General features: G+C 45.5%; 3 protein-coding genes and 1 non-coding gene across 9 annotated transcripts in view; 2 read left to right on the forward strand and 2 right to left on the reverse strand.

The window, feature by feature from the left end:
* Window positions 1-27,772, reverse strand: LOC138768600 (olfactory receptor 1E5-like). 5 transcript variants are annotated; one of them, XM_069946546.1, is made up of 5 exons: window positions 27,681-27,772; window positions 23,214-23,322; window positions 7,525-7,669; window positions 2,731-2,918; window positions 1-982 (listed from the first exon to the last, which is right to left on the reverse strand). In XM_069946546.1, the coding sequence occupies exon 5, from the start codon at window positions 960-962 to the stop codon at window positions 36-38; it is 927 nt and encodes a 308-aa protein (XP_069802647.1). In that variant the 5' UTR covers window positions 963-982; window positions 2,731-2,918; window positions 7,525-7,669; window positions 23,214-23,322; window positions 27,681-27,772; the 3' UTR covers window positions 1-35. The 5 variants fall into 5 exon arrangements, with proteins under 5 accessions (XP_069802647.1, XP_069802646.1, XP_069802648.1 ...); XM_069946545.1 differs by having other exon boundaries at window positions 2,731-2,984; XM_069946547.1 differs by lacking the exon at window positions 27,681-27,772 and adding an exon at window positions 27,420-27,620 and having other exon boundaries at window positions 2,731-2,984.
* On the forward strand, window positions 4,299-4,371 carry TRNAF-GAA (transfer RNA phenylalanine (anticodon GAA)). Its single transcript has one exon. It is a non-coding gene; the product is annotated as a tRNA-Phe (tRNA).
* Window positions 9,171-10,080, reverse strand: LOC138768604 (olfactory receptor 1E5-like). The gene has a single exon (XM_069946559.1). It carries the CDS (start codon window positions 10,077-10,079, stop codon window positions 9,171-9,173), a length of 909 nt encoding a protein of 302 aa, XP_069802660.1. The 5' UTR covers window position 10,080.
* The window catches only part of LOC138768599 (zinc finger protein 569-like), a 31,579-nt gene continuing 31,133 nt past the window's right edge, over window positions 27,518-27,963 (forward strand). The window contains exon 1 of one of the 2 annotated variants that reach the window (XM_069946543.1): window positions 27,518-27,635. The gene's annotated coding sequence lies outside the window, so the exon portion shown is untranslated. The remainder of the gene's footprint in view (window positions 27,636-27,963) is intronic. The other variant, XM_069946544.1, reaches the window with a different exon arrangement.

Raw genomic sequence — 27,963 nt, forward strand, 5'->3', positions numbered from 1 at the left:
TGCCCAGGTCATTGTCAGTTCTCTATTTTTGAGGTTCAGTCATTTGTCTTCCTGATGAAAACTTTCATCAATGCCCCTTTGACCTCCTTATTTCTCAGGCTGTAGATATATGGATTCATCATTGGGGCCACCACAGTATATACAACGCTCACAACCCTGTTGTAATTTACTGAAGACTTTGAAGATGGACGGAGATACATGAAGGCGATTGTGCCGTAAAATAAGATGACCACGGTGAGATGTGAGGAACAGGTGGAGAAGGCTTTGTATCTTCCATCGGATGAGCGAATTTTAAGGATGGACGAGATGATTCTGATATAGGAATACAGAACTATAAGAAATGGGAGTAAAACCGGGAGCCCACCTTCTGTGTAGATCAACATTTTGTTGAGTGAGATGTCCGAGCAAGCCAACTGCAAGAGTGGTGCCATGTCACAGTAGAAGTGATAGATTTTGTTGGAACCACAAAAGGTCAATGTTGAAGCCATGACAGTATGCAGCATCGAATGTAGAGCGGCAGCCAACCATGAGAAGACCACCAGAAGAATGCAACTCTTTCTACTGACAATCAAATTGTAGCGCAAGGGGTCACAGATGGCCACATATCGGTCATAGGCCATCACCGCCAGCAGAAAGCATTCTGTGCAAGCGAAACACAGGAAAAAATACAACTGGGAGATACAATCAACCAACGGCATGGACTTGTCTTCCGATACGATGTTCACTAACATTTTCGGGACAATGGTCGAGGTGTAGCACATGTCAACGAAAGACAAATTCCCTAGGAAGAAGTACATGGGGGTGCGAAGATGGGAGCTTCTTCTTACCAGGAAGATAATGGTTGAGTTTCCGACAAGGTTTAGAAGGTACATAACCAAGAAGGTGACAAACAGCAAAACCTGCTGCCTCGGGTGGTCTGAAAAGCCAAGCATTAGGAATTCTGTACTTGGGCTGGAGTTCATGGATTCTGTAGGAAAATAACCTATAAAAGGAGAAAAAAAAAGTGTGCAACCGAGAGAAACTATGGATGATTAAAGTCACATAGATTCAATAATCCACCATAGAAGTACTGCAGAGGTGCACCGGGGAAAGAGGAACCAGGCATCAGAGCTGTTGGTGATGGGTATGGGCTATGTATTACAGCTGACACCCACCAACCAAGACTCTATAGGACTCCTATTACACCCTGCCAGAGGTATAAGGACAATACCCAGTATTACATTAGTATACATATATATTTATTTATTTATTTATTTATTTTTTTCCGGCATATAAGATGACTGGATGTATAAGACGACCCCCAACTTTTTCAGTAAAAATATAGAGTTTGGCATATACTTGCTGTATGAGACTACTCTGCCAATGCACACCAAATAAAAATTAATTAAAAACATCAGACAGCAGTGAGATCTGAGGAGGTACAGTAATACCAGTAAAATACAAAGACGGCCAGACAGGTGAAAGAGGTTTGTTTTTCTGGGCACACTCTACCGTATCTCTTTTTTTTTCATACTCCGGACTCCTGCAGCTTGCTCCACCCTTCAAATGGTTGCCACATACGGCGGGGATGCAAACGTTTTTGAGCTCCTCCCACCATATGCAGCAACCACAGATTTTCAAGTCCGATTGCGCAGTTTTTCAGCACCCGCCCTAAAAGACGACCCCCGGCGTATAAGACGACCCCTGACTTTTAGGAAGAATTTCCGGGGGTAAAAAGTAGTCTTATACGCAGGAAAATACTGTATATTTCAGTCATTTTGCCTCCCAGCAAAAATCTGGATTCAAAAACAATTATGTGTCATAATATTAATAATAATAATAAAAACTACAGCTTAGCCCCCACCTCATTTTTTAAGTTGTAATATATATATATATATATATATATATATATATCTAAGTAAATATATATGATGCAAAAAATTATAATAAAGGTATGACTCTTAGATGACAGAAAAAATAAAGTATAATTGACTGCGTCACCAAGGGGTTAATTATAAGAGACACAAAAACATACATAAATAGTTTAGTTCAAAACGAGGTTTACAATAAATATAATTTTTTCCGATACCAAGAATACAAGCTTTATCCATTCAAGATTACAATGACCGCTTTATCCTGGAAAACCAAATCTTTCAATTCGCCTAAAGTGTTACCTGTCACAAAAATGTTTTTTTTTTTTTTTAAGAAATCAAGAGGGGTTGTGGTGGCAAGCAGTTCTGCAATATACTTGCTTTAAAAAATATATATATGCTAATTCTATTATCAGCTCTGCAGGTTACCAGGAGACAATGCTCTGTGTTATGTAACAATTCAGTCACTGTGTGACAGGAGAGCTGACCATACAATGCGAGGACCCCCAGGATTCTCTGCTACTCAATATGGATGCACAGTAGCTTTACATATGTGCAATGAAAGGTGACACCTAGTGGCCATATGTATAACTGTGATTTAAACATGGAAAAAAAGGGAGCGTACTGCATAACTGCTTGCTATCACAACCCCTGTTCATTTTAAGAAAGAAAATTAAATTGTAACAATTTTACATGAAAAAAAATCCATTTCTAAATACATTTGTTAGTTCTATAAAAAAAAAATTAAAAATGTGAAAAATGAATGAAATGAACTTAAGAAATGCAAAAAAACAAAAACAAAGCATTGATTGTTTTAAAAATTCATACAGTACAATAAAGAAAATCATTTTGATATTGAAATAATAAAAAAAAATGTTACCTGCTTGGAAATAACTTCTGGAATATGGAATGAGTGGGATGATGGGTGTACTGTGCGGCAGATACACAGACAAGGATCATTTTGCTGGAGTATTTATCCTGTAGATGTAACCCTCACCACCGGGGGGCGAGCTCCCAAATGTCCATGACGTACAGTCACAGCCATTGTTCTCGCTCATCAGACGTCTCCTGGTGATTATTCCCAGACATCACATTAGGTTTTTCTCAGCGGATAATAGCAAAAAATATCTACAACTAAATAAAATGATTGTCAAGAAATTCTAAAATGTTTCAGACAATAATAGCACAATAATAAGGAGTGAGATCTTTGGCTTATGACCCAGTGAGTGTTGTAGGGTGTATTACATTACTGACATTCCTTTAAAAGACTTATGGTCTGTGATAAATGGCCTTACCGTAACAAAGATATCGGTAGATAGATAGATTTGCTTCCACATGGTAGGCCCCCAAACTGTGCCCCCATAAAGTAGTTAGGACTCTGTGGTCCCAGGTGGTAGGCCCCCACTTTGTGCCCCTATATAGTAGTTAGGCCTTTCTTTGGTCCCAGATGGTAGGCCCCCACACTGTGCCCCCGTATAGTAGTTAGGCCTTTCTGTGGTCCCAGATGGTAGGTGTCCACACTGTGCCCCCATAAAGTAGTTAGGCCTCTCTATAGTCCCAGATGGTAGGTGTCCACAATGTGCCCCATAGTTAAGCCTCTCTGTGGTCTCAGATGGTAGGCCCCCACACTGTGCCCCTATATAGTAGTTATTCCTTTCTGTGGCCTCAGATGGTGGGCCGCACATTGTGCCCCCATATAGTACTTAGGCCCTCTGTTACCCCATATATTAGGCCCCCACTGTGCTCCCATATGGTAGTTAGGCCTCTCTGTGGCTTCAGATGGTAGGCCCCCACATTGTGCTCCCCCATATAGTACTTAGGCCCCTCTGTGGCCCCAGATGGAACGCTACAACACTGTGCCCCATGTAGTAACTAGCACCCCCACATGGTAAGTCACCATATAGTAATTAACCACTCCCCATAATAATTTGGCCTAATACTGTGCCATCTATTGGTAGTTAAGCTCCCTCTCTTTACCCGTAGTTATCCCCCCTTATGCGCGCCCTGCATAGTAGTTAGGCCCCACACTGTTCCTTCCATATAGTAGTTTGACAATATGAAAATGAAAAAAAACGAATCCCCTTACCCCTCTCTCCACTACCCCATGAGTCCCCTCCGTGCTCCTGATACACAGCGTGGAACAGTAATGCTACCTGGCTAAGACGTCCTGTAGATGTCCTACAGCTATATGGGTATTGTGGGCAATGCAGCATAAGGGTATTTGCACACTACGGATTCCTAGCGAAGAACTTTAGGCGGATTCCGCTTCGTACCCTTGCTTAAAGTTCCGCCCGTCCTGACATGTTAATTCTTCGGGCGGATGGTGGAATCTGCCTAAGCATAGAATGGAGCTTATGGGACTGGAGTAACTACGAGTCGGGGTGTGGGGCAGAATCCGCTTGAAGTTCTCCACCTGGAATCTGTAGCGTAGCCAACCTTTAACAGACAGCCGAAATAGCTCAGTTGGGAGAGCGTTAGACTGAAGATCTAAAGGTCCCTGGTTCGATCCCGGGTTTCGGCATGAGGAGCAAATTTTTTAAAAAGACGTGGCTTAAACTAAAAGTTAAAAGTTCTTGTGCCCCAAAATAGTTTTCCACAGCTTTGCCAATGACTGTGACAGCAATTATAATCACAGACCGAAAAACAGGTGGTCTTAGTTTGCAAATCAGGAGAATTTATATGTAGTACTGACATCTAGTGGCCAAGTAAAAATAAAATCTATATATTATAATATTTTTTGTTTTTTTTTCCACACAGGGTTTTTTAGCTTTGTAGCATGTTTTATGTTAGTATTCTGGGAGTGTTCTCTAAGGAAGATATAAAAAAAAAAATGTGGGCCCTTGTCTCTGTTTTCACGTAGAGTTTGGCGAGGCTGGAGGAGACTTTTCTAGTTTTGTTTCTTTAACTTTTGTTATTTATCTACTTGTTATTACACTGTAATTTTAAATTAATTTTTATTCACGCATTGACATTACCTTTTTGTACAATATTGTATTTTTTTTTTTATATTTCATGCTTAGATTGTTTTAAAGTGTATAAGAGGGGTGTGGTTCAGATGAGTCAAAAAATTGCCCAAACCATATTTTGAAGGGGGGGGGGGAGTTTTTATATCATTTCTTTTTTCAGAAAGTTATACAGATTTGTAAATTAATTCTATTTACAAATCTCCAGTCTTCCAGTACTTATCAGCTGCTGTATGTCCTGCAGGAAGTGGTGTATTCTTTCCAGTTTGACACAGTGCTCTCTGCTGCCACCTCTGTCCATGTCAGGTACTGTCTAGAGTAGTAGCATATCCCCATAGAAAACCTCTCCTGCTCTGGACAGTTCCTGACATGGACAGAGGTGGCGGCAGAGAGCAATGTGTCAGAGTGGAAAGAATACATCACTTCCTGCAAGACATGCAGCAGCTGATAAGTACTGGAAGACTGGAGATTTTGAAATAGAAGTAATTTACAAATCTGTATAAACTTTCTGAAACCAGTTGATTTAGAAAATGTTTTTTTTTTAGCCCCTCTGGAGTACCCCTTTAAATAGGATACACCTACATGTTATCTAGATAGATATTTCCAATCAAAAAGTTCACCCTATCAGAGACGGAGAACATGACACCAAGAGTAAACTAAGAAATTGCACTTCAGTGAGACATTTAGCAGTATCTCATCCCATGAGTTACACAGAGGTGTCAGGATGGGGGGGGGGGGGGGGGGGGGGAGATAATTTACAGTGCACTGGTTTCCCTTTTTGTCTGACAGGTAGGACCGCCACCGGCCATTTATAGCTTATCCTGTAGACATGGCTAATTTATCAATCATCTTTGTGTAGGTTTAAGCCAAAGAGCAGCACAATTGTTAGGGCACTCCCTCCCTGTTAAGAGGGTCCCCTTGCTGGACCTCCAGTGATCAGCTGTGATCTGTAGGGGAAATCTGGCAATAAGTTCATTTCCCTACAGCGCCACCCCAGGGGAAATAAGGTATTACATGGTAAATATTCAGATCAAATGGTTCATTGTGTGAAGGTGAAATGATGTAATAGCAGAAGTGGGGAAGTGGAGGGGTTAACAATATATTTGGGGCAGTTGGAGGCCACTGATTTGTGTGGTACTGAACTGAGATTAGTTACGAACTTTGCAAAAAGTTTGGTTTGCTACAAGTTCGTAAAGAACTGCACATCTCGCAGTACAGTGAAAGGGCAGGTGCAAGGGATAAACCATAATAATCCATTACAGCCGGCCAATCGGCTGAAATCTCAACACCCCCCACGAGGTATCACACTTCCCTCTTCAGTTTATATACAGGAGCTTTCCGTCAGTCCGCCATTTAGCATGTGTGCAGTGACCAGAACTCACACATGTACATACAGTATTCAGACAGGCCCGCTTCTGCCATGAGGCGGAATGAGCCTTCCGCCTCAGGCGGCAGAATTTGCGGTCCGGCAGGGGGCGGCATTATGTCCCCCCTGCTGTCATTTTTGTGAGGTATCACCTGTCCCGTCGCCCGCGCTCTCCACATCCCGTCAGGTCTCGCGATGTCACCCTGCAGTTGTCACACACCTCCAGGCTGTGGTGAGTGCCCGGGGTCGGTGGGGGACGCGCTGGGGTGATCGGGTCGCGCGGGACCGCCCCGCCCGACCCGATCACCCCACTCACTCACCACAGCCTGGAGGTCCGTGACAGCTGCAGGGTGACATCGCGGGACCTGACGGGATGTGGAGACAGCAGAGATCGCGGGCCGGCTGCGGTGTGGGACAGGTGAGTAGATGGCTGCTGCTGCTGCGGCGGCGGCGGGGGGGGTACCCTTGAAGAAACCCTTGAATCGGCCCTGTATTCAGAGAGAGGGAAAAGAGAGAGTTAGGGAGAGGCAAGGATTATGTGGTATAAGGGATATATCGAGGAAGCTGCGAGCAAAGGAGCAGTGGAATCTGTATAGCTGAGAAATTGCTGCAGTCAGTTTGTGTGTCATACGCAGTGTCCACCACTGTCCACAGCTCTCCTGGGTGTTTTTAACCCTTTAAATCACCGTCAGGTTACATCTTCATTTCTGTATTAAAACCGTGAATTTATTAAATATTTGTAATTGCACATCAGTGATCCACTGCTATCAGTTTCATGTAACCTTTTGAAACATTGGTCAAGTTACATTGTCATTCCTGTAATGAAACAGTGTCTGGCAGCATATTACATGTGATTGTAGTTCAATGATCCACTGTTGCCAATTCTATTAAACCCATTCAGATTACATCTTTAGTCCATTTTTAAAAGGGTGTCTAGTCTAATAACAGTGATTGTGCATCAGTAATCCACCACTGATGATTTAATTTAACCATGTCAATCACTGCTCAGGTTACATCTTTAGTAAAAATGTGTCTGGCAGCATAATAATCATTATGATCCACCAACGTCCTACTGCTTCCCCAATCAACTGGCTGTTGTAGACCCTACTGGGTTGAAGGGAATACTGCTACTGTTTCCACCTTAAACTTTCTGCCCCAGGCCCTGTGGGGTCACTAACACAGTGGCTACAGCGACCAAACTTCTTATGGAGCAAGTATGGGTTAAATAAATCTTACACCTGTCTGGGGCATAGCTAGGATTCATGGGGCCCTATCGCTAAAAACTGTATGTGGCCCCATAAATCCTGTATAAGGCCCCCCCCCCCCACTCCATGCACATACTCACATGATTCATTGCAGTCTTGTGGTATTCTGGTTCCCTGATCCAGCACAGCAAATGTGCTTTATAATGCCTGGAGCAAGCCAAAACTCTCTTCACATGTCACTTCATTTAAAGTGCAGGTTTAAAAGTTGCATTGATGATGTTTCTCCTATTGAAATAAATAGCACAGAAAAGCTTGGGGTTTTGGTGCCAAAAAACTTTTTTTACACAGTTTTCGAGACAAAAGAGACCCTATAGTCCCGCTATTTTAGCTGTAATTGGTTAGCTGTTTTAGTGCTGTTCATATTGTACTAATATAGCTCAGAGCGGCACAGACTAGATCGCTATAGCATCTCCCCGAGCATGCCAGCGGTGTCTAAACCCTTATCTTTATATGCCGGGAGAGGGGTGGCAACTAGTCATCTGGGCGGAAAGGTGTCCTTGACTAGTCATGGCTCTTTGCCTGTCAGTGTGCTCTGTGGGGATGATCTAGAGCAGGGATGGGGAATAGAGATGAGAATTTAAAATTTGATTCAAATAGCTCCCGATGTTTGTATATTCGAACGAATACTGAATCCCATTATAGTCTATGGGAGAAAAATACTTGGGACCTGGAAATCAATATTCGACCACTAGGAGGTCACCAAGTACATAATGACACCTCAGGAAATGATGCCAACACCTCTAGATGCATATAGGACAGCAGGGGAAGCATGCCTGGCTGCATCTAACACTAGTGATGAGCCAACATCCCAATTTTCCCAAGTGTATGCCAAAGATTCACGAACAAATTATTAACGTAAAGTAGAAGCATACGTTTCGGGTCAGTTGCAGTTTAAAATACGTAATAACGAAAATTAACGATAACTACAAATCAGTAGTAGCAAGATAACAGGTACTATCCCACACTCACAGTATACAGCCGTATACTGGATATATAATAGTTTTTTAAAATAAGGACACAGGACACAGACTTCGCAAATCAGTAGTAGCAAGATAACAGCTATTATCTCGCAATCACAGCATACAGCCGTATACACTATCAGTAGATGTCTTAACACACTGCCTGCCTCACAACAGCTTCTAAATATATGTTTTTTTTATACTTTTAGCCCCAACAATGGCTTTTGGGGGTCCCTTCCTACCTAACTTCACCTAAAAGCTTTCTCTCCTTGTCATACAGTCTGTCCCTCTCTAGCTCCAACCAGTAAGTGACACCAATCTGAAATCCCCTATTCTGATATTTAGGAGGGGACATAGTTTAGCAGGCCAATCACAGTTAGAGGTTTTTTTTTAAGTCCTGCCTATTCCTAGTGCCTGTCATTCCCCCCTGCATGTTTATTGGCTGAAAAAAAACCCAGGGGATGTGGGAAGGCGAATCAAATTTTTACTGCGTTGGCATGTAAATATTCGAAAGCATTTGATAGCTCGCATAGCGTACTATTTGATCGAATAGTATTCGCTTATCACTAATGGAGAACCTTCAGCCCTCTAGCTGTGGAAAAACTCCAATTGCCATCATGCCTGGACAGCCAAAGCAAAGCCAGAGCATCTCTCTTGTGTCAAACAGCTCTCTTGTGGTCATCAAGTGAGCAGGGACAGCAGTAGAGTCTAGTTTTATGGCTGCACTCACTCTACACCCCTCCTGACATACAAAACATGTGCACATGTCATTGTCTATTACCCACATTTGTCTTCCTGGTGAAAACTTTCATCAATGCCCCTTTGACCTCTTTATTTCTCAGGCTGTAGATATATGGATTTAACATTGGGGCCACCACAGTATACACAACGCTCACAACCATATCGTAATTTACTGAAGACTTACAACATGGACAGAGATACATGATGGCGATTGTCCCGTAAAATAAGATGACCACGGTGAGATGTGAGGAACAGGTGGAGAAGGCTTTGTATCTTCCATCGGATGAGCGAATTTTAAGGATGGATGAGATGATTCTGATATAGGAATACAGAACTATAAGAAATGGGAGTAAAACCGGAAGCACGCCTTCTGTGTAGATCAAAAGTTTGTTGAGTGAGATGTCCGAGCAAGCCAACTGCAAGAGTGGTGCCATGTCACAGTAGAAGTGATAGATTTTGTTGGAACCACAAAAGGTCAATGTTGAAGCCATGACAGTATGCAGCATCGAATGTAGAGCGGCAGCCAACCATGAGAAGACCACCAGAAGAATGCAACTCTTTCTACTGACGATCAAATTGTAGCGTAAGGGGTTACAGATGGCCACATATCGGTCATAGGCCATCACGGGCAGCAGAAAACATTCTGTGCAAGTGAAACACAGGAAAAAATACAACTGGGAGATACAATCAACCAACGGCATGGACTTGTCTTCCGATACGATGTTCACTAACATTTTCGGGACAATGGTCGAGGTGTAGCACATGTCAACAAAAGACAAATTCCCAAGGAAGAAGTACATGGGGGTGCGAAGATGGGAGCTTCTTCTCACCAGGAAGATAATGGTTGAGTTTCCGACAAGGTTTAGAAGGTACATAACCAAGAAGGTGACAAACAGCAAAACCTGCTGCCTCGGGTGGTCTGAAAAGCCAAGCATTAGGAATTCTGTACTTGGGCTGGAGTTCATGGATTCTGTAGGAATTAATGTATAAAGGGAGATATAAAAACACGTTGCGAAAAAAACATAGTCAATAAAAATGACCAAACCTCCTATAAACTCAAGTTTCTGCAAATTCAATCACTCAGCTTGGGCTCAGGGTTTCTCGCAAACCTGAACTTACTGTAAGTCTCTAATAGTCACACTGTTATTTTCTTTGATTTAGTGGCTCTTAGAAACACCTAAAAGTAATTTAAAAAATATATTTTAAAAATATTAGTTTAATAGTGCATCTATTCAAGCTGTAATAAAATATTTCTGTAACAAAAATAACAAAATAATAAATCTTCATTTGAGTATACACAAAAAGACTAATATCCTAAATGAGGCTTTTTGGAACTATAAGATTTAGATGTTTATTAGATTTTCGAATAAATAAAAAATAGATTTTTAAACAAATTTTTACAAAATAGCAGGTTCATTCTTTTCATTTTCAGCCATTCTTTAGTAGATTTACTGGTGTGCTTGGTCTCATTGCCGTTGCATGGCCCAGTTTCGGACAGGATTTAGCTGCTGAATAGAAGGCCTCACATTTGGCTCTACTTTGGTATAAAGGAGACAGTCGATCCAAAGACTGCACATTACCCAGGTCCAGTGACTACAAAACAAGCCCAAATCTTACAGCTGATATGAGGTGCTTGTGTTGATTTTTTATTTTTTTTTAATCTGACTCTTTTGCAAACATAAAGCAGAAGTCAGGCAGGGGGAACATAATAAAGAAAGTATACTTACCTGTCCCTGCGCCCCCACAGTGCTGTATTTCCACTCCCAGATCCGCCAGCAGAGCTCATTTCCCCTGCTTCCTAGAATGACACGACTTGGGTGAAAGTACCTGAGCAGGATGGTGGATTGCCCACTCATTGAATGTTCCACCCCAGTCACTGACCGACTCAGCAGGCAATCCAACAGCCGGGTTGTAACATTGCAGGAGGGAGAGCACAAGGGGGCACGGGGACAGGTAAGTATACTTTCTTTATGTTCCCCCTGTATGCACCAGATTTTTTATTTTTTCCCAGCCTATTCCTTTAAGCCGTGCTACGATGTTTGTTTTTTTTCTGTCAATCCTTACAAACAAGCTGGTGGCACAGCCCGAAGTGCCTGTACACACAGAATGGCTGCCTCTGTGCATGGCTGCTTTTTTTATGACTTTGGGTGTCACCTTGCTTGGACATCTAATCCCGGATAGATTTTCAATAGTCTGGAATGTTTTCTACTCGTGAATCCTCTTTCTTACAATTGTATTTTTCTCATGATTATTTCAATATTATAAGCACTTCTTTATGATAAAAAATTTTTTAAAAAATCCTTTAATTTGAAGGAAAAAAAAATTAAAAATTAAAAATGATACGCCAGGAAACCTGTTATTGTGAATGTCCTGCAAATCGAAATTATCTAAATAATTTAGAGCTTTGAATTCTGACAATACAATCAAGGAAATAACTTTGACATTGAAATATTAGTGGGGACAAATGTTACCTGCTTGAGGTTAAATCTTCCAGTAAAAAGGATCCTTGTGTATTTATCCTATAAATGGAATAGTCACCAGAGGAGGCCATTCCCAGACGTCCATGCTCGGTTGTGGTAATTCTCCTGCCACGTGTGATATCTCATGCTAGTTAGCTCCAAGCTTCAAATTAGATTTTCACAGAGCCCAATTACTAGCGATAAAATATACATTAAAATAAAATTATTCTCAGGAAATTGTGCAAAGAAAAGATGATAAATAATCAAACAACAATAGTGAAAATTTACTGACAACAAAGATATCCGGTTTATGGCCGACTGGCTGATATACTAAATAGAGTGTATTACATAATGGAATTTCTCCTTGTTTAGATGATAAGACCTACCGATGGTTTACACTCGTGCATAATCTGTATGGATGGACACCTATATTTTTATACACTAAATGAAAACTGTAGTAGAGTTCCTCATCTAGTAACTGGTTGGATTACCGTTGGCCTTCATAACCTCAGCAATTCATCATGGCATTGATTCCATTAGATGCTATTGTTCTGCATGAACATTGGCTTATGCAGAGAGGATAGATTCACCCAGTTAAAGGTCCTGAGGTAGTCTGAACAGCCCATCCTACCTTCTAAGAGGTAGGAAAGCGAGGTAAACCCCACGAAGTCATGTTCCTCAAACTAAGCCATGACTATAACCCCTGTGGATGGTCAATTGCCCTGAAGCCTGTCTCTCCACAGAGATCTGGATCCATCTGACCGGCCATGTTTCTCCATAGACATCTGGATCCATCTGACCAGCCATGTTTCTCCACAGAGATCTGGATCCATCAGACCGGCCATGTTTCTCCATAGACATCTGGATCCATCTGACCGGCCATGTTTCTCCACAGAGATCTGGATCAATCTGACTAGCCATGTTTCTCCACAAAGATCTGGATCCATCTGACCGGCCATGTTTTGCCATAGAGATCTGGATCCATCTGACCGGCCATGTTTCCTCAACAGAGATCTGGAGCCATCTCACCGGCCATGTTTCTCCACAGAGGTCTGGAGCCATCTCACCGGCCATGTTTCTCCACAGAGGTCTGGAGCCATCTGACCGGCCATGTTTCTCCACAGAGATCTGGATCCATCTGACCGGCCATGTTTCTTTACGGAGATCTGGATCCATCTGACTGACCATGTTCCTCCATAGAGAAATAGATCCATCTCACCGGCCATGTTTCTCCACAGAGATCTGGATCCATCTGAGCAGCCATGTTTCTCCACAAAGATCTGGATCCATCTGACCGGCCATGTTTCGCCATAGAGATCTGGATCCATCTGACCAGCCATGTTTCTCCACAGAGATCTGGATCCATCTGACCGCCATGTTTCTCCACTACTCAGAGGAGTCTCTACTTTCTGTTTTCCTTGGAGAGCATTGGTGCTGGAGCTGGTCATCTGCTGTTGTAGCCCATTCTTGGAAAGGATTTGTGGGTTTGGATGTTTTAGTAGGTCACCAGCATGGTATTCAACTGCAGCTTCCTTGAATGTCCACCACCTGTTCATCAGGATGACACCTGTCTCTTCTGGCCCCTTTGTCAATGAGTTGTTTCTATTAAAAGGATCCACTTTTGTAGAGGTTACTCTTACCATCTGTGCATGAGAAAACCCCATAGAGTAGACCGTGAAATCCTGGCTTTGGTCTGTTTAGGACTGGCGACAAGGCAAGTCACCAAGATCACAGGATTGTCCCATTCCAATGTGGCTTCACAAACACTAACAGGCAGAAAATGTGCTCACTTGATTTTATTCTGCCCTTTGGGGCCACTGGTCTGATTTTCATATATATTCAGTATATTTAGGAGTAATGCAACTGAAATGATTCTGTATCAGGTACCATATTTACCTGGACCTGAACTCTAGACTCCCCGGTTTGGAAGCATTCACTAATCCAATCTCCGGGACTTTGCCCAGCGTTGTGTTTTTTGCTTCTTGTGATTGTTGGGCTTCAGTACTAGGAATACTGGGTCCCTGACAAATTATGAACCTTAACCCCTTAGCGACCCATGACGTATCTGATACGTCATGGTGCCGTGGGGGGTGTTCAGAGCGGGGTCTCGCCGGGACCCCGCTCTGAACGGCGCTGATCCCAGCTGACATGTGTAGCCGGGCAGTGCCTCTATTAGTGCCGGATAATTAAGCCTCTAAGATGCAATTGCGGGGGGGAGATCCGTTCTTCTGCCCGTGCCGGGCCTCAGCGTTAGAAAGACGCTGATCACGGTCTGCAGCAGGCCATAGCAATCTATCACCGATCTGATTGATCTTTGCTGTGTATATACACAGCATTGATTTCTATGAGAGATCAGTGCTGTGTATATACATGTCCCCCAGGGGGACTTCTTGTTAAAGTAAAAATAAAAGTAAAAATGTTTTTTTATTAATAAAAAATCCCATCCATCCTTTTCCCATTTTATAAATATAAATAAACAAATAAATAAACATATTTATTATCGCGGCGCGCGTAATCGCCCGAACTATTAATTAATCACATTCCTGATCTCGCACGGTAAACGGCGTCAGCGTCAAAAAATTCCAAAGTGCAAAATTGCGCATTTTTGGTCACATTAAATCCAGAAAAAAATGTAATAAAAAGTGATTAAAAAGTCGCATATGCGCAATCAAGGTACCGATAGAAAGCAAACATCAAGGCGCAAAACTGACACCTCACACAGCCCCATAGACCAAAGGATAAAAGCGCTATAATCCTGGGAATGGAGCGATTTTAAGGAACATATATTCGATAACAATGGTTTGAATTTTTTACAAGCCATCAGATAATATAAAAAATTATACATGTTATATATAGTTGCAATCGTAACAACTTGAGGAACATGCATAACAAGTCAGTTTTACCATAGGGCGAACGGCGTAAATGCAAATCAAAACAAATTCCTTTTTTTTTAATTTGACAGCACAAATGATTTTGTTCCGGTTTTGCAGCATATGTTATGGAAAAATAATGCCTGTCATTGCAAAGTACAATTGGTTTCGCAAAAAATAAGGGCTCATGTGGGTCTCTAGGTGAAAAAATGCAAGCGCTATGGCCTTTTAAACATAAAGTGGAAAAAGCAAAAGTGCAAAAACCAAAATTGGCTTTGACCTTAAGGGGTTAATAATCAGACCCAGGAATTAAAGAGCTGTGGGGTAATACAGGATAACAATTACTGGACTCGGCTTCTGAGCAGCACTGGGCAAAAGTTTAGGCAAATGTGGTAAAAATTCAGCAAAATAAAAATGATTGAAATTATACAGTGAATGAACAGAAAAGGAATCTAAATCCAATCAGTCACCGAATCTTTATCCACTGGATCTAGGCCCCACCTCTTTAATGTTTTTCTCCAAACACAGGAGACAAGCGGAGCCCCGGACCAGGCATGCATTGAGGAAGGCAACGGTATCGGTGGTTTGGGTGGGTGTCCGGTGCATACAACTTCAGGACAACATTAATTCCTCCAGGGACACCTACACACAGTCAGGGGGTTTGTAGGAATAATTGGGTCTGTACCGGCATGTAGCCGCCCCAAAGTGCCGGTACCACGTTGTAGAGGTCATCACGCCCGTCTGGTTCAGGGGTGGGCCTTTCTACCGCTGCCAGTATTTTGAAGAAAAATTACTTTGATTGCTGCGGCATGGAGGGGCAGGGAATCAATCTGCCATGGCCCAGAACATCCGTGCCCTAGACCTATGGCACCTCTCTCCCCGGGAGTTGAGTTTTAGCATGCCCCTGGAATGAAAGGTGGCAGGCATCGACGGTTTGGCGACATGCTTTGGCATCGACAGTTTGGCGACATGCTCGTACAGACTTGCTTTAAACACTATCAATAACTGGTGGGAGGAGTCTGCATACAACCAACTGGTGGGAGGGGTCTGCATACACCCAATTGGTGGGAGGAGTCAGCGTAGAACCAACTGGTGGGAGGTGTCAGAATAGAACCAACTGGTGGGAGGAGTCTGCATAGAACCAACTGGAGGGAGGAGTCTGTGCAGAATGAACTGAAAGGAGGAGTTAGTCTAGAACCAACTGGTGGGAGGAGTCAGGGTAAAACCAACTGGTGGGAGGAGTCTGCCTATAATTAGCTGGGGGGAGGAGTCAGAGTAGAACCAACTGGTGGGAGGAGTCTGTGTATATTGAACTGATCTTACAAGATTGGGGAGGGCCAGAGAATTTTTTATTTTTGCTTTAGGAGTTACAGAAACCAGGGTTATATTATATACAGTGAATCCTATCACCTAAGAGGAAGGCGTTGTCTCCCATTAACAAATGTTTTATTCCCACAATAATTTATAAAAGTCAGTATTTTGCTCTGCGCTAATGTTACTGTCAAGAGACCAAAGTCTACATGTAACTCCATGCGGAGCCATTCACATCCCTTCTGATTCCACAACGGAAATGATTTATCTTCATCCCTGGTGGCAATAATAATATTTCTGAATATTTATTTTTATCAAAATAATAAGTACACGGTGGTGGTATACAACAGGGCCACCCACTCCAAGAGTTAGCCAAAATAGCTCAGTGGGGAGAGTGTTAGACTGAAGGTTCCTGGTTCAATCCTGGGTTTTGGCATTAGGGGCAAATACTTTTTAAAGAAAAGTTATAATTTTCTTCTATACAGATTTCTTTATTCTCCACCATCAATAGAACATAACTGCATTTCATAACGTCGCTACAAAAAGAGCCATCTTGATTTACAAGTTAGGAACACGTGAGTAATACTGACATCTAGTGGCCAAGACAACAACTGCAATTTTTTTATGATGTATTTTTGGTATTAACATATTGATAACCAAAGAAAAAAACTATTTTCAAAAACTGCCCCATACACACGTCAAAGAAATCTATCCTGACCCAAAGGGTTATACTTGGCACGGGAACCCTTCAAGATTTAGAAAATAGGTCCCCTGCCTTATATCTGTCCAAAATTCCGGCACAGATGCCCCATAGAACCCTAGGGAAGTATACAGAATTCCAGACAGCTCTATATGTATATCCAGGAACTAGGGCTGGGCAATATGGGCAAAAAATAAAATCTCGATTTAAATTTTTTTTGGGACGATTCTCGATTTAAATCTCGATTTTTTTCCTTTTTTGCTAAATAAACAGAACATTTTCTCCCTGCAGCATCAGATACTATTTTAATGATATTTAAGACAACAACTGTATTGCTTTCCAGTGTAACAGAGGCCCCATATACTATAGGAAATCATGTTTGTGTCTCCATCCACGTAGGGTGTAGTAGTGAAGGTATAGTGGATAAGGGGTGTAGTAGTACAGGTACAGGCTCGGACTGGGCCACCGGGGGACCGGGGAATTCCCCGGTGGGCCCCGAGCAGTTGTAGGCCCCGCCCCCCAGTAAGGGGACACAGGGCTGGAGACCATATCAATGTGGTCTCCACCCAGCAAGCCCAAGGGGGGCCCCCGTGCTCCTGGGGGGGCCACTCGGCCTCCGGGTGCCGCACCTTGCCTTTTAACTGGAAGCGATCGCATCAATCGCTTCCAGTTAAATGTAGCAGGGTTCCTATTTACAGCGCGAGAAGCCATAGGCTTCCCGCCCTGTCAATCACTCTTGTGACCGCAAGCAGCGTTCTGCTTGCGGTCACAAGCGTGCCGCCCCCGTCCCCGTCAGATGAGCAGCTCCCTGGTCCCGGGCTGCGCCACCACTGAGCTCCGTGTGCGTGCCGCGGCGGCTGGGACTTCCGGTACAGGGTGCGCATACCGGAAGTCCCAGCAGCCGCCGCAGCTCACATGGAGCTCAGTGGTGGCGCAGCCCGGGACCAGGGAGCTGCTCATCTGACAGGGAAGAGAGAAGAAGAGACACGAGGCCGACGGGGGAGCGTGTTGTAAGGTGAGTTGTTGTTGGTTTTTTTTTTTTTTATCAGAGGGGGACAGCACTGGGGGCTATAGAGGGGCTGGACAACATGAGGGGGGCTATGGGGGGAATGAACAACACTGGGGGCTATGGGGGCCTGGACAACATGAGGGGGGCTATGGGGGGGATGAACAACACTGGGGGCTATAGAGGGGCTGGACCACATAAGGGGGGCCTATAGGGGGGCTGGACAACATAAGGGGGGCCTATAGAGGGGCTGGGCAACATAAGGGGGGCCTATAGGGGGGCTGGACAACATAAGGGGGGCCTATAGAGAGGCTGGACAACATGAGGGGGGCTATGGGGGGAATGAACAACATGAGGGGGGCTATGGGGGGGATGAACAACACTGGGGGCTATAGAGGGGCTGGACAACATAAGGGGGGCCTATAGGGGGGCTGGACAACATGAGGGGGGCTATGGGGGGATGAACAACACTGGGGGCTATGGGGGGCTGGACAACATAAAGGGGGGCTATAGAGGGGCCGGACAACATGAGGGGGGCTATGGGGGGATGAACAACACTGGGGGCTATGGGGGGCTGGACAACATGAGGGGGCTATAGAGGGGCTTGACAACATGAGGGGGGCTATGGGGGGGCTGGACAATATAAGGGGGGGCTATAGAGGGGCTGGACAACATGAGGGGGGCTATAGAGGGGCTGGACAACATGAGGGGGGGCTATAGAGGGTCCGGACAACATAAGGGGGCTATAGAGGGGGTGGACAACATAAGGGGGCTATAGAGGGGGTGGACAACATAAGGTGGGCTATAGAGGGGCTGGACAACATAAGGGGGGCCTATAGGGGGGTGGACAACATAAGGGGGCCTATAGAGGGGGTGGACAACATAAGGGGGGCTATAGGGGGATGGACAACATAAGGGGGGTTATGGGGGGATGGACAACATAAGGGGGGCTATGGGGTGATGGACAACATAAGGGGGCTATATGTGGGATGGAAAGGACTGGGGGCTATATGGGGGATGGAAAAGATTGGGGGCTATATGAGGGATAGACTACATAAGGGTCTATATGGGGGATGGACAACATAAGGGGGCTACCTATATGGAAATGGAAAACATAAGGGGGCTATATGGGGGATGGACAGCACTGAGGGCTATCTATATGGGGGATGGATAACATAAGGTGGCTACCTATATGGGGCATGGACAACTCTGGGGGCTATATATGAGGGATGGACAATACGGGGTGCCATTTATAAGGGGGGCAACACAGGGGGACAATACAGGGGAGGCCATCTATAATGGGGAAAACAGAGGGAAGGCGATCTATAAGGGTCACTACACAGAGGGGGACAACAAAGGGGCCATCTATAAGGCGCATTACATGGGGGGGGGGCGTATACAATTGGGCATGCACAGGGGGGCATCTACTATTTTGGACTACACAGAGGACAGGGATAAAGAACCTTGGCTCTCCATATGTTGCAAAACTACAGCTTTTGCTTCGGCTGTCCAGGCATGATGGGAGTTTTGCAACAGCTGGAGAGCCGAGGTTCCCTACCCCTGATATAGGGGATGCACAGAGGTTGTCATCTACTATAAAGGGATTACACAGAGGGGGCTCTCTACCAGGGGCGGATTAACTTTACCATAGGCCCCGGGCTGCTCACCAAGCCTGGGCCCCCCCACCCCACTGTAACAATGGAAGCACTAGCCTGGCGTTCATAGTACAGGATAGATAATGTCATGATGTCCTGATTTGCCATAAAAAAACTGTGATTTTTTGTAAATCATGGCGGAAGTGTAGCCAGGAGACAGTACACCATTGAAAGTATAAGTCTTTTTGGGTGGTCATGGGCCCCCCAGGAGCTCAGGGCCCCGGCTGCCGCCCAAAACGCCCCTATTATAATCCACTACTGCTCTCTACTATAGTAGATGCACATGGGGCCATCTATATGGAGGACTGAACAAGGGACCATCTATAAGGTGTCTACAGAGAGGGGGGCATATACTATAAGCGATATATATGTCAGCCTACCCACTAAATGTGGGTGTAAAGGGGCCAATACAGATGTGCAGTGTGTATAGAGATGAGGATGGTGCCAGAGTGAGGAGCCTAATATCTTTCTCTGGCAGATTCTGTGGATTCGTGGCTCGGAGAAGTTCTCATGATGGCCAAGAGCAGATGGAGAAGATAAAAAGGGAAGAACTCCAATCAGAGAAGACGTCCCCTGTGAGTCACCTGATATAACTACAGTGTAATGTATATGGTGTATAGAGCCTGTGTAGAGCTGGGTCAGCCTCTATATGACTGTATGAGGTGATAGTGATCTGTGTACAGTGGATTATTTAGTAGCAGCGGTGGTGTTAGTATGTGGTGGTATTAGTCAGTATGTGGTGGTATTATTTGTTACTATTTATGTGGTACTGTGTTTTATTGGATTTAGTATACTTTTGGTCAGTAACGATATGGTGGTTGTGGTGTAGCGGTAATATTTCCTTTCTATATACTGGTTATTGGTCATAGTACACAGGATTTGGTCAGTAACAGTATGGTGGTAATATGTGAGGTGATAATATTTCCCTCTTTTATACTGGTATTATTGGTAATATCAGTCTTGGTATACTGGATTTGGTCAGTAACAGTATGGCGGTAATATGTGTTATTGGTGGCTGTATCACTTTTGTATCTAAGTATACAGTGTTATCATGCAAAGAAAATTGTCTTATAGCCCAATTACACCGGCCAATTATCGGTAACAAGCGCTCCTAGGAAGCCCCATGTAAAAGTGTCAGAGATCAGCTGACAAGCAAATGTCCCATAGTCGGCTGATTTGATCTTTTGTGCATCTGTACAAATCATTGCTGGCGTCCGCACATCTCAGTATATTCCTGCCCTGCTGATTAGCAATGGTTTGCTGCTCTACACTGCCCCATATCACGCCGTGTAACTGGAGCCTTATTAATGTTACCATAGATAAGTATGGTGGCAGAAGGGTGGGCCCCAAGAATGATTTCCCCTGGTGGGCCCAAGGACTCCAGTCCGACACTGTACAGGTATAGTGGATAAGGGGTGTAGTAGTACAGGTATAGATGAGGGGTGACTAGGGAGACTGAGGGGGAATGGGGTAAAACTGAAGGGGACTGGGGTGACACTGGGGGACACTGAAGGGGACTGGGGGACACTGAGGGGACTGGGGGGGACACTGAGGGGATTGGGGGGACAGGGGGGACACTGAGGGGATTGGGGGGACACTGAGGGCATTGGGGGACTGGGGGGACACTGAGGGGATTGGGGGACTGGGGGTACACTGAGGGGATTGGGGGACTGAGGAGACACTGAGGGGACGGGGGGGACACTGAGGGGACTGGGGGGGCACTGAGGGGATTGGGGGACTGGGGGGACACTGAGGGGACGGGGGGACACTGAGGGGACTGGGGGGGACACTGAGGGGACTGGGGGGGACACTAAGGGACTGGGGGGGACACTGAGGGGATTGGGGGACTGGGGGGACACTGAGGGGATGGGGGGGACACTAAGGGGACTGGAGGGGACACTGAGGGGACTGGGGGGGACACTAAGGGACTGGGGGGGCACTGAGGGGATTGGGGGACTGGGGGGACACTAAGGGGACTGGGGGGACACTGAGGGGACTAGCGGGGGACACTGAGGGGACTGGGGGGGACACTGAGGGGATTGGGGGACTGGGGGGACACTAAGGGGACTGGGGGGACACTGAGGGGACTGGGGGGACAGTGAGGGGATTGGGGGACTGGGGGGACACTGAGTGGATTGGGGGGACACTGAGGGTATTGGGGGACTGGGGGGGCACTGAGGGGACTGGGGGGGACACTGAGGGGACTGGGGGGGACACTGAGGGGACTGAGGGGGGCACTGAGGGGATTGGGGGGACACTGAGGGGATTGGGGGGACACTGAGGGGACTGAGGGGGGACTGGGGGGACACTGAGGGGACTTGGGGGGACACTGAGGGGAACACTGAGGGGATTGGGGGACTTGGGGGACATGGAGTGGATTGGGGGGACACTGAGGGGACTGGGGGGGACATTGAGGGGATTGGGGGACTGGGGGGACATGGAGTGAATTGGGGGGACACTGAGGGGACTGGGGGGTGACTGGTGCAGCTGGGGGTGATTGGAGCAGGAGGGCACATACATCTCCTCCTCCTCTCACCTCCGCACACACGCTCCCCTCCCGGCCAGACGTGGAGGTCCCGGGTTTGTGGAGGAGGAGGCCGCAGGGACTACAGGAAGTGGTGATCGCGTCGCTGCGGGTCACGGAGCTATACAGCGGGAACGGGGGTCTGCACTGAGCCCTCCGATCCCGCTGTATAGCTCCAGGACGTGCAGCGCCGCGATCACCACTTCATGTAGTCCCTGCGGCCTCCTCCTCCACAGACCCGGGACCTCCACGTCTGGCCGGGAGGAGAGTGGGACGCTCAGTGGAGGGGGCGGGGGCAGGTCAGCGGCGGCGCTGTCAGTGGCTGGAGGCCGCCGGCACAGCACCGCCCCTCTCCAGCCTGGCCACCCAGCATCTTCTCCCCGCTCACACACACTGCCTCTCTACGGCTCTCCCGCCGGCCTGCACCGCAACCCCCCTTCCTCTCAGCTCCTCTCCGGCACCGCAGCCCGAAATGATTTTTTGTGAAAATCGAATTTACGATTTTCACAAAAAATCTAATCGATTTCAACGTTCTGGACGATTAATCAAATTATTTCGATTAATCGCCCAGCCCTACCGGGAACTGTCAGGAATTCTAGATTCTACCTGCCCAAGTGCCACCAAGTGCTATGCCTGACACTTAAAATGGGAACTATAAGCAGTTTAGACAAATCTAACCTGCTGATAGCCCCCTATAGTACACAGAGCACCGAGGAGGAAGGTATGTCTCTTACCTTCTTCCTCTGTGCCGTTCCCGTGCTGTTAGCAGTGTAATCCTCAGTTCGGAGCACTGTTAGGAGCACTGCAATGGAACGGGAGGGCTGGCTTGTGCGATGGGGGCGGGGCGGTGCTTGCTCCTAACAGTGCTCCAGACCGAAGATTAAACTACTAACAGCACAGGAACGGGGCCGAGGAGGAAGGTAAGAGACATAGCTCCCTTCTTGGCGCCCCATGCGCAGTAGGGGGCTATCAGCAGAACAAGTACTGCACCACAAGTGTGCTCGCCATCAATGTTTTTTTCCAAGCACAACATATGTCAGACATCTTGAACATTCAACATGTTGTGGCATACACTATGGGAAAGACTTATCAAGCTGTGTAGGTGGCACAGACAGCAAAAATTCCCACATTTTTTGTTGCTCACGGGAGAGAAGCTGAGAGAAGACGCAACAATCGCCCCCCATGTTCTATATTACCTAGGTATTCCAGAGAACAGTTGCTCTGTGCAGCATCAGGGCCTGGGCTAGGTGAGTATTATTTTTTATTTTTGAGCATTATTAGTACAGGAGGCATTGTCATCAAATTGGGGCACTGGAGGATATTATTGCTATATGGGGCACAGGGGTACCATTACATTATGGAGACACAGAGGGAATATATGGGGGAACGGGGGGCATTGTAATTACATGGCACTACACTGAGGCACAACAGGCATTATTAGTGAGGACATTATCACTGTATGGTATAGTAATCGCAATCCCATCATGGGCGTCAGATGGAGAAGAAAAGGAAAAGAGAACGAATCCAATCAGAGGAGACGTCACCTGTGAGGCCCTTGATCTAACTGTACAGTGGTGCCTTGGATTATGAGCATAATTCATCCGGGACCGCACTTGTATGCAGACAATTAGTTCCACAACCCAAAAATTCATTCTGAATAAAAGGTAAGACAAATGAAACAAACATTTATAAACAGCTGAATAAGTGATATTATAAGTTACTGTACAGTATAGCAATCAGCATGTGGTGTATAATGTATAGTAACTGTATAACCCTGATAACACAGCAGCTGGATATGTGATATATAAGTTACTGTACAGTATAGCAGCATGTGGTGTATAATGTATAGTAACTGTATAACCCTGATAACACAGCAGCTGGATATGTGATATATAAGTTACTGTACAGTATAGCAGCATGTGGTGTATAATGTATAGTAACTGCATAACCCTGATAACACAGCAGCTGGATATGTGATATATAAGTTACTGTACAGTATAGCAGCATGTGGAGTATAGTGTATAGTAACTGTATAACCCTGATAACACAGCAGCTGTTTGTAGATACAGGATGGAGATGCAGATCCCCATAATGCAGTAGTGTAGTACAACAGGCTAGAATAGAGAAGCAGGGCTGCTGTCAGAGGTCTGTGTGGTCACATGACAGCAATGGGTAAGGGGGTGTGTTCAGCATGGACCAATCAGGAAGTGAGAATCACAGAGCTGTGCAGGAGGACAGTGACAGAAACCTTTCTATACAGCAGTGTGAATGGCTGAGTGTAAGTGCAGGCACATTATAGCAGGAATGGAGAGAATGGGAAACACAAGCAGAGACTGCAGGGAGCATGAAGGAATCAGCAGCACAGATGTGGGCAAAGTATAGCAGCACTCTACCTGGGAAGAGAGCGGTTACAGCTATGGAGAGATTACCCTCACAGTCCTGTCTCCTGATGTAAGCCCCAGCCTGAGGTGGATCTGCTATGATTTGGAAGATGAGGGAGACTTCCTGGGTCAGAGTACAGGGCTGTGGACCCCACTATGCAGACCATGCCCCTCCCTCACTCCCCCTCCTACACAGTACAGGGAGCTCTTACACCAAAGCAATGCTCTTAAACCAAGTTACAATTTAGAAAAACTGTGAGCTCTTCTTGCAAAACCAATCTAAGTTACTCTTAAACCAAGGTACCACTGTAATTACATATATGGGCTGCAGAGCTCCTGTATAATATTAGAGATTCTGCCTCTCCCTCCCTCTCTCTATACATACTTACCATATATACAGCTTTTTTCTTTTGCGTTCCCATGCCCAATGCCCACCATGGTGAGGATAAAAATGGTGTCAGCAACTGTTGCCACAAAACGGGATTGAAATATTCCCAATCACATCTGGCTTCTCTTTCCATACGTCTTATTGTATAAAGATAGATAGATTATATATATGTCGGAGGGTCCTTGGCTCCAGACCAGAACGTAGAGATGAAGACGGCCAATAATCTCCTGTTTCTGCTCATGTTGGGTAAGTGGAGTGAGTAGATGACAGGTTCAGCTCATTGCTCCACATACCCCAGTAATGAGGAAAGTTAATTTAGGAAGCGTTACTGTTCCTGATGGGGAACGGCCCTTGAGGACTGTCAACAAAGTATTCCATAAATCTGTGTCAGGTAATGAGGCCGCCGCCGCGACAGATCCAGAAAGAACAGATGTGAAGGTCTGAAGGGCAGCCATGACTTCCCGGCTTTGCATCTATTGTAAAAATTATCTGGTGATAGAAATGCTTAGAAGAATGAGATCATTATACCTGCTCGGCTTCTGAGGCACAAACAGCAGCCCTCCCTCCTCTATACATATTACTACATGTCTATACTATGTGCAGCCACATCAGCCATGGTGAGTATTATACTATGTGCAGATGTATACCCTCATCTATGGTGAGTATTATACAATGTGCAGACATATACCCTCAGCCATGGTGAGTATTATACTATGTGCAGACATATACCCTCAGCCATGGTGAGTATTATACTATGTGCAGATGTATACCCTCATCTATGGTGAGTATTATACAATGTGCAGACATATACCCTCATCTATGGTGAGTATTATACTATGTGCAGCCACCTCAGCCATGGTGAGTATTATACTATATGCAGACATATACCCTCAGCCATGGTAAGTATTATACTATGTGCAGCCACATCAGCCATGGTAAGTATTATACTATGTGCAGACATATACCCTCAGCCATGGTGAGTATTATACTATGTACAGACATATACCCTCAGCCATGGTGAGTATTATACTATGTGCAGACATACACCCTCAGCCATTGGGAGTATTATTCTATGTGCAGACATATACCCTCAGCCATGGTAAGTATTATACTATGTACAGACACCTCCCCTCAGCCATGGTGAGTATTATACTATGTGCAGACATATACCCTCAGCCATGGTGAGTATTAAACAATGTACAGACACCTCCCCTCAGCCATGGTGAGTATTATACTATGTGCAGACATATACCCTCAGCCATGGTGAGTATTATACTATGTGCAGACATATACCCTCAGCCACGGTGAGTATTATACTATGTGCCGGGGTTTGGGTTACATATTTGTAGGGTTGTCCACTAACATGGCAGCCATGATGGTCATAGTATAAGGGTCCAAGAAATCGTATACAATAAAAATAAATAACTAAAGCTAAAAATAAAAAAAAACTATGCCAGGAAAGTAACTTTTCATGTGGAGTATATCATGCATTACTGGCTGGGAACTGGAGGGGGCGCTTCCAGATTTACAAGGGAAAATAAAAAAGTTTTACTTGGGAGGTGACTGTAAAATTGAAAATCCCACAGCTGACCATTGTGTCCCATTAAAATGTTCTGCCTCCTAATGGGCGGTAAGGAAGGACGCCCTCATATACTTGTAGGTGCCCCCATGAGACTACATACAGCTTCATCTCCGTACTTGCCTTTAGGTAGAGTGATCAGGTGACATGCTGCCCCAACTTGGAATCCAGTGGGTGATGTAAACATAACAAACAAGCTATACTCACCCATCCTGATCCCCCCACAGCCGCAGTGTCACCGCTCCCCCGCTGGTCTCCTCTATCCTCCTGGCTCTTGTGATGTAACCACCGAACTGCCCTGCTCAGCCAATCAGTGGCTACGGCCATGTCCCGCCTCAGTCTCTGATTGGCAGAGTGAGAAGAATATATTCATCCTTTATACTTTGTTTCTATCAGTTCTATCATAGGGACATCACTCTGATCTTATATTTAACCTCTATTTCTAATGTGTTTCCTATCTGTTCTGTCATAGGGACATCACTCAGGGTTATATTAATCTTTTATACTGTGTTTCCCATCAGTTTTGTCATAGGGACATCACTTGAGGTTATAGTCATCCTTTATACTGTTTCCCATCAGTTTTGTCATAGGGACATCACTCAGGGTTATACTCATTCATTATACTGTGTTTCCTATCAGTTTTGTCATAGGGACATCACTTGGGTCTTATATTCATCCATTATACTGTCTTTCCCATGAGTTTTGTCATAGGGACATAACTTGTGGTTATGTTCACCCTTCATACTGTGTTTCCTATCAGTTTTGTCATAGGGACATCACTCAGGGTTATACTCATCTCTTTTGCTGTGTTTCCCATCAGTTTTGTCATAGGGACATCACTAAGGGTTATATTCATCCGTTATACTGTGTTTCCTATCAGTTTTGTCATAGGGACATCACTCAGGGTTACCTTCATCCGTTATACTGTTTCCCATCAGTTTTGTCATAGGGACATCACTCAGGGTCATATCCATCCGTTATACTGTGTTTCCTATCAGTTTTGTCATAGGGCCATCACCCAGGGTTACATTCATCCGTTATACTGTGTTGCCCATCAGTTTTGTCATAGGGACATCACTCAAGGTTATACTCATCCGTTATACTGTGTTGCCCATCAGTTCTGTCATAGGGACATCACTCAAGGTTATACTCATGCGTTATACTGTGTTGCCCATCAGTTTTGTCATAGGGCCATCACTCAGGGTTATACTCATCCGTTATACTGTGTTGCCCATCAGTTTTGTCATAGGGCCATCACTCAGGGTTTTACTCATCCGTTATACTGTGTTGCCCATCAGGTTTGTCATAGGGCCATCACTCAGGGTTATACTCATGCGTTATACTGTGTTTTCGGGGAGTTCAGTCACACGGACATCACCCAGTCTCCTCTCACTTCACGCACTACTTTTCTTCACGGAGCACGGCTACACTCTGACGTTCGTGACGTGATCGCAACACACCCAACGGCAAGCGTTGGGCGCATCTCCTGGATCCCGTTTGTGGTCAATGGGCGGAAGGATCTCCATTCCCAGAATGTGGATCCGGAGTAGGTGAAGGATGCAGCTGGGAATGTTGTGTGGTGGCGGCGGAGGCTCCCGGACTTGGTGATGTGTACGCGGTGAGTATGGCGCTGCCGGACACTCCTCCTCCCCCCGTCACTCACCTGTCCGCTGTCCCGGGACCCGTCCTCACACCTTAACGTTGGGTCATAGTCGCCCGAGAACGGAGAGTGAGATGTCAGGCCCCGCCCCCCGCCTGCTGCAGAGACAAGGCCCGGGTGTCAGGAGCGGTGTGCTGCCCGTGTAACAGCATCAGTGCCTGCCAGTGACAGCTAGTGACAGCCCGGCGTGCTGCCCGAGCTCTGCCTATAACTTACCTGTATACCCCACCTGTATATAATAGTTATCTGTATACCCCTCCTGTATATAATAGTTATCTGTATACCC

This window comes from Dendropsophus ebraccatus, chromosome 12 (assembly GCF_027789765.1).
Source record: "Dendropsophus ebraccatus isolate aDenEbr1 chromosome 12, aDenEbr1.pat, whole genome shotgun sequence".
NCBI classification, from domain to species: domain Eukaryota; kingdom Metazoa; phylum Chordata; class Amphibia; order Anura; family Hylidae; genus Dendropsophus; species Dendropsophus ebraccatus.